This window comes from Emiliania huxleyi (genome assembly GCF_000372725.1).
Source record: "Emiliania huxleyi CCMP1516 unplaced genomic scaffold EMIHUscaffold_99, whole genome shotgun sequence".
Lineage (NCBI taxonomy): Eukaryota > Haptophyta > Isochrysidales > Noelaerhabdaceae > Emiliania > Emiliania huxleyi.
This window is the reverse complement of record NW_005194698.1, coordinates 73,157-83,098: the sequence shown is the minus strand read 5'-3', so window position 1 is coordinate 83,098 and position 9,942 is coordinate 73,157. Positions and strand designations below refer to the sequence as shown.

Below are 9,942 nucleotides of genomic sequence, written 5' to 3'. Positions count from 1 at the left end.
GCGGGGGCGTGGCTGCTGAAGCCGAGCTGGGCAGAGGCGTCTGCGGCGGCAGGCGCGTGTGGTGGGTGTGGGTGGGTGGGTGGGTGGGTGGGTGGGGAGAGAGAAGGGGGCAGGCTCTACGCTGCGGCATGGGCCCGCCCTGGACGCATCCCTCTGTCCCCGCCCCCCCCCCCTTCCCCTCCGGCAGGCGCGTGGCTGCCCGAGGAGGCGCACGAGCTCTTCTCCGCCGGGGAGGCGACTGCGCCGTGCGGCAGTACGGGGCTGCTTCTAGGAGCCTTCTAGGAGCCTTCTAGGAACCTTGTAGGCGACTGCACCGTGCGGCAGGGGGCTGCTCTGGCTGGGCGCGCCGCGGGCGCACCGGCTGGCGCGGCCGCAGCGCGGCGGCGGCGTCTTCGTCGGCCAGACCTTCGCCCTCGATCCAGAGGTCGTGCCACCGCCCGCGCAGCTACGACGCATCATCGAGGCGGGCGGGGGGGCCGTCCTGGAGCAGGGCGCGCCGCTGCGCGTGGGCGCCATCGCCGTCGTGCCAGACGGGGCGGACGCATCGCACCCGCTCGCCCAGGAGGCGCGTCTATTCCCCTCCCGCCCGCCCGACACCCTCCCAAAGGGTCCTCCTCACCCCTCGCCGGGGTGAGTTGGTCGAGACTCGCACACTTCGCACTAACCCGCGCTCCTGCAGACACCCTGCTCCGTCACAAACTCTTCTGTTCTTCGTGTCTGGCGCAGGCGACGCGCGCGCAGGCTTCGCGAGTGGGGCCGAATGAGCTGCTCGGGCGGCTGGTCGGCTTGGGTGTCGCGTCACTCGCAGGATGAAACTGCTTGCCTGCTACATGTGTACTGTACAGTAGCGGTACTCTACGTCTCAGGTCGCACAAACGTGTGGAGCTACGTACATCATGATTCATGTCTCTATACACACATGAACATCTCCCCCCGCCACATGCACATCTCCCCGGGAGCTCCGGCGCGTGGGCTTAAAGCCACACGGCAAGCACACACATGTTTGACATTCCCTTACTTGCTCTCTCACATGTCTGCGTGCCGGGGACTCCGTGCCGAGAGCGCTCGAGCCGAGGAGCGAGGTCTGCCCGTGCCGCGCGTGGCGCGTGCGCCGGTGCGCGGTGCACAGACAGAGTCCACCCGTTTCGGGCTTCGCGACTCAGCACAGCGACCTCTCTCTCCGGGTTTGCAGGGTTGCTGGCCGTATGTTGTGCTGCATGAACAGTGTGGTGCCAGCGCGCCATGTTCGCCGCGCTGCTGCGCCCGCTCAGCGTCGCCGTAACACTGCACATGCACGTTAGCCGCACAGCTGTCGTACACGATCATAATTTTGTTGATGTTCCGGTCACGGTTGAAGAGGAGAGCAGTCTTACTGTCCGCACGCATCTTTTCTTTCAGACGTCGATTTCTGTTCTCAGTGGTCTCTGCCTGATGACTCTTTACTTGCGCTTCCTCCACAACATCTTACTCTTCAGGCGCGGCGTGGAAGGTGGCGCTTGGCGAACGCCCGGATGGCGCTCGTGGCAAACGCTGTCCTCTGTGATGGTGGTTCTTTCAGTCCTGTCCGCATTTGTCACAACCGCCGCTCTCACGGTACTGCTGCAGGGGTCGCTGACTGGGAAGCTGGTCTTGGTGGCACCAGAGATCGCAACCGCCTCACTGCTATTGCTTCTAATCCTTGCTCGGACCGCCTGGAAGGCGTGCCAGGACAAGAGTGATCGCCAGCTTCTGGGACAGGCCTCGGCTCGGGGCTCCTCGCGGGTTCGGCGAGGAGGATACACCTGCAGGCTGGGGGAGAGCCCTATCTTCCCCCGTCGCCTCGAGCGGCAAGTCGCCTTCCTCGTTGGGCGCTTCTCGCGACACGCGCCGCGCTGGCAGCTCGTCTGCTCGTCATCAGGCTGCGACAGTTCATGCTGATCGTTGTCGCCGCAGCCGGGGGCTTGGTTCCAGACTCGCCCCTCACCAGCCGTTTGGCGGGCCTCGCCGCGCTATCGCTGCCGTCGCCATTGCCGTCACCTTTGCCTTTTGGTTTCTACACGCCCGCACCCTACCCTTCGCCTACCGCTTTCAGAACGCGCTCGAGTCGTGGCTCTACTTTGCCACGACTCTACTCCTCGCCCTCGCCGCAGTCTACGCCGAGCTGCCCCAGGAGCCCGCCTCCTTGCGGATCGGCATCGAGGTGCTCATGGCCGCCGTCCTGCTCGGCAGTCTCGTCGCCGGCATCGTCTTCTCGATCCGCGACCTGCGGCGGACGCGCCGCGCGCTCGTCGACGTCGACTTCTCCGCCGCCCTCTGCGCCGCCGACTCCAGGATTGACAGCTTGCTCGCCGATCGCCTTCGCGATGGCTCGGCGCGCCTGCTTCGCTGCAGCTGGCTGTCCTCTCCCGCGGCCTCTGGAGCTGTCATCATGAGGCGGAGGCAGGACCTGCCGCCGGTGCGGACGTCTTCGTGCCGTGCGACGAGGCGGCTGCCATGCTCCTGCGTGGCGACCGCTCGGTCCTCGCCCTCTCCAACGGCTGGCTGACGGCTCTGCACCCGGAACCTCACGGCACTACCCTCGCCGCCGTCCGACGCTTCCTCCTCTTTGACACGGCGGCGGCTGGCGATGCGGGGCTCTTCTGGGACTTTGCCAGCTTGCCGCAGCGAGGGCCGAACGGGGAGGCTAGAACAGAGGAGGAGAAGCGAATCTTCAACAGGGGCCTCGAAGTGATGGGGTCCTTCTACGCGAGCGTCACCGGCACCCCTGTCATTCAGCAGCGCGACATCGTCCTGCCTCCCGGCGCGCCTACCGGCGTTGGGGCGTACAACCCGACGCCATATGAGGGCGACGGTGGGCGTGGCTGGTGCATCTTTGAGCAGGGCGAGGCAATGACGGTGCTGGCGCACTTGGCGGCGGCGGAGAGGCAGGCGGCGGAGATGGGCAAGGCGCTGCCAGAGCGCTTCCGGAAGGGGCGCAGGCGGCCCGCGCAAAGGTGTACGACATCGGGGGGGCGGCGCCGATGGCGCGCGAGAGGGGAGGAGAAGACGGAGCAGGAGAAGCTCTTCTTTCAGAGGGGCCTTGACGTGATGGGGTCCTTCTACGCAAGTTTCAGCATCGCGACATCCGAATCCCTCCTGGCGCAACCACTGGAATCGGAGCTTATAACGCAACGCCGTATGAGGGCGAGGGCGGCCGCGGCTGGTGCATCTTTGAGCAGGGGTGTGCAATGACGGTATTGGCGCATCTAAAGGCAGCTGAGTGTCAGCAGGAGGTGAAGGGCAAGGCGCTGCCGGAGCGCTTTCAGCGGGCGCAGGCGAGCCGCGCAAAGGTGTATGACATTGCAGGAGAGCCGGTGGCACGAGAGTGCTCCTTGCCGCCAAAGGAGGTGTGCTTGACGACGCCGGGCGATTGAGAAGGCGCGCTTCACCGGCGAGGCGGACAAGGAGATAGTGCCGCAGATGCTCGCTGAGTTCGAGTGGCTCTTCCGTAGCACTTTTGAGTGGGCGCTCGAGGACCACGCCGCGAGTGGAGCGACAATTTGCGCGAAAGGAGTTCCAAGAGGTTCTGGCGGCGGCTGGAAGCCAGTCTGTCAGAACACCGGCTGCGAGTGCGTCAACAGAGCAGGTGGTTTGAGGGCGTTGAGGACTTGCACTTGGATTGACGCTGCACGCTGGGCCCTTACGGAAGAGCAAGAGGCCAGCGCAACCGGCTGTGATGGGTAGAGACAGCCGTAAAGTACTACTTAGAGCTCGTGGGGTGCAGATCTCATCAGCCCGCCCCCCCGCCCCCCCTCCCCCCACACACACAGCATCGGCATCGGCGTTGAAGGGAAGGCGGAAGGGGCGCCGGCGGCCACCGCGTTTTGTGTTCGGGTGAATCTCGGGATGCACATTTCACAATCTGTGGCGGTGGTTGCAGCTTTCTGTCTTTCGATAGCACGCACCGCGGCCGCTTAACGCCTCCACAAACGCCACACAAAGCTACCGTCCTGGATGCGCCTCTCGCCACTCTCGAATCTGCCGGCGCAGGATATGGCTGGGGAAGAGCCGAGTGAACTCGAGCTCCTCGCCCGTCATCGGGCTCGTCGACTTGGTCGCGAGCCAGCGATCGATCGCCGTCCGCTCGTAAGCATGCCCGTCCGCCGCCATCACCGGGTCGCTCATGACCTCAGTCGTGATTGGGCAGATGAAGTCGGCCGGCGGCTCCTCCTCCTCCACCGAAGGCGGCCTCTCTGCAGCCAAAGAGGACACTTGCTCGTTGGGCGCCCGCCTCTCCTCCTCGAGCCTCGCACTCTCCTCGAGCGCCGCCGCCAACTCGGCCTGCTCCGCCGCCGGCAGCGCTGTATCACCCTCAGGCTCCCGCGACGGCCCAGCGCCGCCCCCGACACCCTTGCCCTTCTTCTTCTTCTTCCCCTTCTTGTTGTCACGCTCCCCCGCCTCCTTCTCCGCCTCCTCTTCCGCCAGCAGCGCCTCGGCATGCCGCGCCGCCTCCGCCTCTGCCGCCGCTCTCTCCGCCTCCCTCGCCGCTGCATCCGCCTCCCTCGCCGCTGCCTCCGTCGCCGCCTCCGCCGCCGCGTGCTCCTCGAGGGCGCGCACGCACTCGGAGTGGCCCTTCTCCTTGGCATACTGCAGCGCGGACTTGCCCTTCGCATCGCGCAACTTCGTCTCCGCGCCCGCCCGCAGCAAGCGGAGCACGATGGCGAGGTGGCCTTGGCTGGCAGCGCACAGCAGCGCGGTGCCGCCTTTGCTGTTCTTGTCGACCTCCGCGCCGCGCTGGATCAGCAAGTCGACCACCCGCTCCTGGCCGTTGACAGCGGCGACCATCAGCGCGGTGCCGCCGTCGCTGTTCTGCAGGTCGACCTCCGCGCCTCGCCGCAGCAGCAGCTCGACCACCCGCACTTGGCCTTGGTGGGCGGCAGCCGCCAGCGTGGTCCAGCCGTTGCTGTTCTGCTGGTCGATCGCCGCGCCGCGCTGAAGCAGCAGCTCGACCACCCGCTCGTGGCCGCTGGCAGCGGCGGCACCTAGCGGGGTCTCACCGCCTAGCTTGCAAGAAGCATTGACCCGCCCGCCGCTTTCGAGCCACGCCAGCAGCGCCGCCTCGTCGCCTCGCCCGGCCGCGGCCACCGCCGCTGTAACGCTGCCCAGCTCCCTGCCCAGCTCCCTGCCCAGCTCTGTAAGGCTGCCCAGCTCCGCCTCTGTAAAGCTGGAAGAGACCGCTTCGCCCGAGGAAGCGCTGCCTGCGCCGCCCGCCGCCGCCTCGCGCTGTCTCGCAGTCACCTCCGCGATGTGCTGCCGGAAGGCGGCGACGCACGCGATGTGGCCCTGCTCCCTGGCCATCTGCAGCGCGGACTTGCCGTCCGTAGTGCGCAACTTCGTATCCGCGCCCGCCCGCAGCAATTGGAGCACGACGAGGAGCTGGTCGGAGTAGGCGGCGACCATCAGCGCGGTGCCGCCGTCGCTGTTCTGCTTGTTGATCTCCGCGCCGCGCTGCAGTAGCAGCTCGACCACCCGCACTTGGCCTAGGCCGGCGGCGGCCGTCAGCGCGGTCTGGCCGGCGTTGTTCTGCAGGTCGACCTCCGCGCCGCGCTGGATCAGTACGTCAACGACCCGCTCGTGGCCGTTGCCAGCGGCGATTTGCAGCAACGTGAAACCCGCACTATCGAACGCGTTCACCTGCCCTCCGCTGTTGAGCCACGCCAGCAGCGCCGCCTCCTCGCCTCGCGCAGCCGCTTGCCTGGCCTCTTCGGGAAGGCTGCCCAGTGAGCCGGAATAGGGCGCGCCCGCCGCCTCGCCCGAGGGAGCGCCACCCGCGCCGCCCGCGCCGCCCGCGCCGCCCGCGCCGCCCGCCGCCGCCTCGCGCTGTCTCGCAGTCACCTCCGCGACGTGCTGCCGGAAGGCGGCGACGCACGCGGCGTGGCCCTGCTTCTTGGCCAGCTGCAGCGCGGACTTGCCGTCCGTAGTGCGCAACTTCGTATCCGCGCCCGCCCGTAGCAAGCGGAGCACGACGGCGGGGTGGCCGTTGCGGGCGGCGAACACCAGCGCAGTCTGCTTAGTGCTGTTCTGCTTGTTGACCTCCGCGCCACGCTGGATCAGCAAGTCGACTACCCGCTCCTGGCCGCTGCGGGCGGCGAACATCAGCGCGGTGACGCCGCTCACACCGCCTTTCCTGCAAGTCGCGTTGACCTTCCCGCCGCTGTCGAGCCACGCCAGCAGCGCCGCCTCCTCGCCTCGCCCAGCCGCTTGAAATGCCGCTTCGGGAAGGCTGTCGGTCTCCGGCACGATCGTTGCTAGCGCCATTGGCACCGTAAACTTTTTCAGTACGTACTTTTAGCTAACTAGCTGAGGGGCTCGCTAAAAACGCTCGCCGAGCTCCATGCTGTGCAACACCACCCCCCCTCACTAATCGTCAGGACGCGGAGAGGGTGGAGGCGGCGGCGAGGCGCGAGGCGGTGGCGGCGGTGGTGCGGGCGGCGGGATGACAGGGGAGGCGGCGGGATTGACAGGGGAGGCGGCGGCCACGAGCGGAGCGGCGCGAGAAGGGGGGGGGGGGGGGCGGCGAGGCGCCGGTGAGCGAGGCGCCCGCGCCATCAGAGGGACGCGCCGCTGCGAGATGGAGGGCGGCGGTGACGGAGGCGAGGCGCGAGGCGGCGGCGGCGGCGGCGGCGGCGGCGGCGGCGAACGGCGGCACCGAGTCCGAGTCGGTGAGCGGCGGCGGGAGGAGGAGCAGCGGCGGCGCTCGCTCGCTGTTGACGGGAGCGCTTTTGAGCCTGGGAGCCCATGCCACTGCGACCGGCGTGCCCGGGAACGGAGATCGCGCGCGCGCCGCCACTCACGACGCGCGCGCGATCTTCGCGGAGTCGGGTCCCCAGAGGGAAGCGGTCTTCTCGGCCGACGTCCAGCGGCGCGCAAGGAAGCAGGCGCAGCGGAGGCGGCCTAGCACCGGCTCGGCGCCGGGCGGTTGCGCTGCCCGCGAGCCGCGTCCTGAGCCTCGGCAGCGCGCTGCGCGGCGCGGCGCTCGCGCTGCTGCGGTGCCGAGAGCGGCATGATGGTTCGCCAGCTGAAGCTGGGTGGCGGCTTCACCAAAAGTCCGGCGCTCCGGCGAGTTCAGCCTTAATATTGTTAGACTGGGACAAAAGGGAGAGGGAGTTGTGTTCTCTAGGCCCCTAGGGGCCCGTGTGTGTGTCAGTGTATGTAGCTCTTACGTACATTCCCGTAGGAGGACTCTGCTGACAGTTTTTTGCTAGAACGGCGTGTTGAAAAGAATTTTCAAAACAACGAAGGCGCTCTTAAAAAGAATTTTCCGCGCGCGTTGAAAAATAAAAAACTCCCCCAAGTGCTCCAAGTAGCGGTTGAATCTGTGTCACACAGGACGCACCTCTAGTGAGGCCCGCATAGTAATGTGGGTGACTCCTGCCGCCGCCCCTGCCACCCCTGTGTCAGTGTGCCTGTGGTAGTGAGAGACTGCCAGCGGGAAGCTGGAGGCAGGTCACTAGACTGAGATGAGACCGCCAGTGGAGTTGGGAGCCCACCGTGCACCGCGCTGCGAGCCTGTCGTGTCCCTTGTGCTTGTCAGGAGCAGGAGAGCCCCACCTGTCCCCCTGATCGTCCTTCCAAAATCCTGCTCGTGCAGGTGGGGACCCTGTCCTCCTCCCCCATCCCTCGTCTGGGTTTGTCTGTTTTCTTTCTTTCTTTCTTTCTGAAGCTGAGAGAGATTTTTAAAGACCAACAAGAAATCACGACTCTCACAGTGATTTGGGCTCGGCAGCTTGTTAGCCCTCAGCCGAAGCTGGGGCCGGTCCGTAGCCGAGAGATCTGAAGCTGTGTCGCGCTGCAGGCCTGCCTGCAGCTCGCGGCGGCGGATGAGATCGCGACCGAGTCCGGCTCGCCACGGCGCCGGAGGACGCCGCCGTCGCGTAGACTCCCTTGCGTTACTACGTGCTTGCCCATGTTTGTAGCCTGACGTTTGTGCCCCGTAAAGAGGGAGATTCAAATAAATATTTTCAAAAGGCGCGATCGCGGCACGCGAAGACTGGTTGCAATCCCGCCGACCGCCAGGCCGCGGGATGATGCGTGCGTGGTCTTGTAGTGGGTATCGGAAGCGCCCAGACCCCCTATCTGGAAAAGGGGGCCGAACCCTCAGCATTACAAGGCGCCATTTGCGGCGGGCTTGTTCGTTCTCCACGATGGCTGCACCAGCCGCCACAGCAAGCCACACCGGTCACCACCTCTGGCCTATCGCAGCAAAGCCGGCGGTGCACACGGAGGGTCTGCGCCGTGCCGCCATCCTGATGCGGGGCGAGCCCTTTCGTTGGGGTGATGATCTTGAAGGCAGGCGGGCGCAGGCCAACGTGTACGCAACGATCCGAAGCCGCGTCATCGACCCGCTCTCCACCTCGTATGGCTTCGCCTACCTGCTGGCCGTCGACGAGCGGCGCGGGTACTCCGACGGTCTGTACCTACGGCTGCTCGAGTACGTTGGCAGCATCCCGGCCGTCTTTCTACGCGTGAAAACGTCCACACAGGCCGAAAACTACCGGGAGGCAGTGGCTGCGGGCTGGCCGGGCATGCAGGACGCGGACGTCGTGTTCGTGTTCCGGCACGACGTGTCAATCCAACGTGCCATCCACTCTTGGGGCTGCCCGCCCCTCGAGGCGGCCCTCGCGACTCAGATCCTCCTCCCGAGCCGCATCCCTGAGATGGGAAGCGTCAACGACCTCTACCAGATCGTGCCGCGGCAGCGCCTCGACGTCTTCTCGCGCCACTTCTTCACGAACCACTCCGCTTGCTTCGCGATCGGGATGAGAGGCTGGCAGGTCAACACCGGCCACTTTTGCCACAGAGTCTTTGATCGAGCGAACATATCCTACGCCACGTGCAACGCGACGGCACGGTATCCAAGATCGCGGGACAGGTTTCGTTCCTATTGGGACTACAGCACGCATGAGCTCTCTCGGTGTGGGACACTGCTAAGGGAGACCAACCCCTATCGCTGCGGAGGCAACACGAGAGGTTATCGCAATGCGAGCCGAATCGTTGAGCCGAATCGTTGAGAGTGATTCTAAGATCTGGTCGGAAGATAAGGTGCGCAGAACTTTCGTATCAAGGAGATACGCCAGGGGGCAACCCTCGATTGGTTTTTCCCCCACAGCTCTGGTTAAAAAGGGCCAAGCGGTTGAGGCGTCACTCGCCAGGGAGACGTGTCACACGAGCGGCTCTGAAATTATCACGGCAATGGCGCCCAGCGCAAATATCCCTCTCATTCACTGCCCACAGCCGGAATGTCTTATTTCTGTCTCGTGGTCGTGGCGAGCGATTTGCTGCGGTTCGCCGTGAGCCGCGCGAGGCCGCTCTTCCCCTTCTCGGGCACGCAGCGGCAGAGGCGCGTCGTCTTCGAGAAGGCCGCCTCGCACGTCGAGAAGGCGATGTCGGAGACGAGGCACTGCTGGTACGTGTCCAGCGCGGAGTCGTGCACGTACGCGGGCAGCTCGTCCCCCACCTGGTGGCCGCAGCCCGCCTCGCACGGGAAGTGGCGCGCCAGCGCCTCGCACGACATCACCCACTCCAGCTCGCGCGCCTGCGGGAAGCTCGCAGGAAAGGTGCTAGGAGAGGTCAGGGGGGGCGGGCCTGCTCGTCCGGCCCTCGCGCGCCTGGCACCGCATCCCCGCACCCTGACACGCGGCGGCGCACGAGGCGCCTGGCGCCGCCTTCACCTCGCGCCACGCGTGGGCCTGTGGAAAGGCTCCAAGGGAAGGCTCGGACAGAAGGCTCCTCTCCTCCCCCCCCTCCCCCCCGCCACGCGGCGCACCGCCCGAAACGCGTGCTGCGGCGGCAGCCACGGGCACTTTCGTCGGTCTGCGAGGACCAGAGTGGCGCCTACTCTCGGCTTGGTGCGTGATGAGTTCGCGGAGAAGGGCCAGACTAGCGCCGACTCCGCAGCTCGCAAGGCGGGGGGCGGGGGCGGGG

The 9,942-nt window shown here is 66.4% G+C and overlaps 1 protein-coding gene across 1 annotated transcript; it reads right to left on the bottom strand.

Moving 5' to 3' along the window:
• Window positions 1-3,960: 3,960 nt before the first annotated feature.
• Window positions 3,961-7,187, bottom strand: EMIHUDRAFT_221822 (hypothetical protein; the record flags this gene model as incomplete). Its single annotated transcript, XM_005756070.1, has 4 exons — window positions 3,961-4,329; window positions 6,873-6,978; window positions 7,060-7,103; window positions 7,182-7,187. The coding sequence occupies 4 exons, from the start codon at window positions 7,185-7,187 to the stop codon at window positions 3,961-3,963; spliced, it is 525 nt and encodes a 174-aa protein (XP_005756127.1).
• Window positions 7,188-9,942: the final 2,755 nt, after the last annotated feature.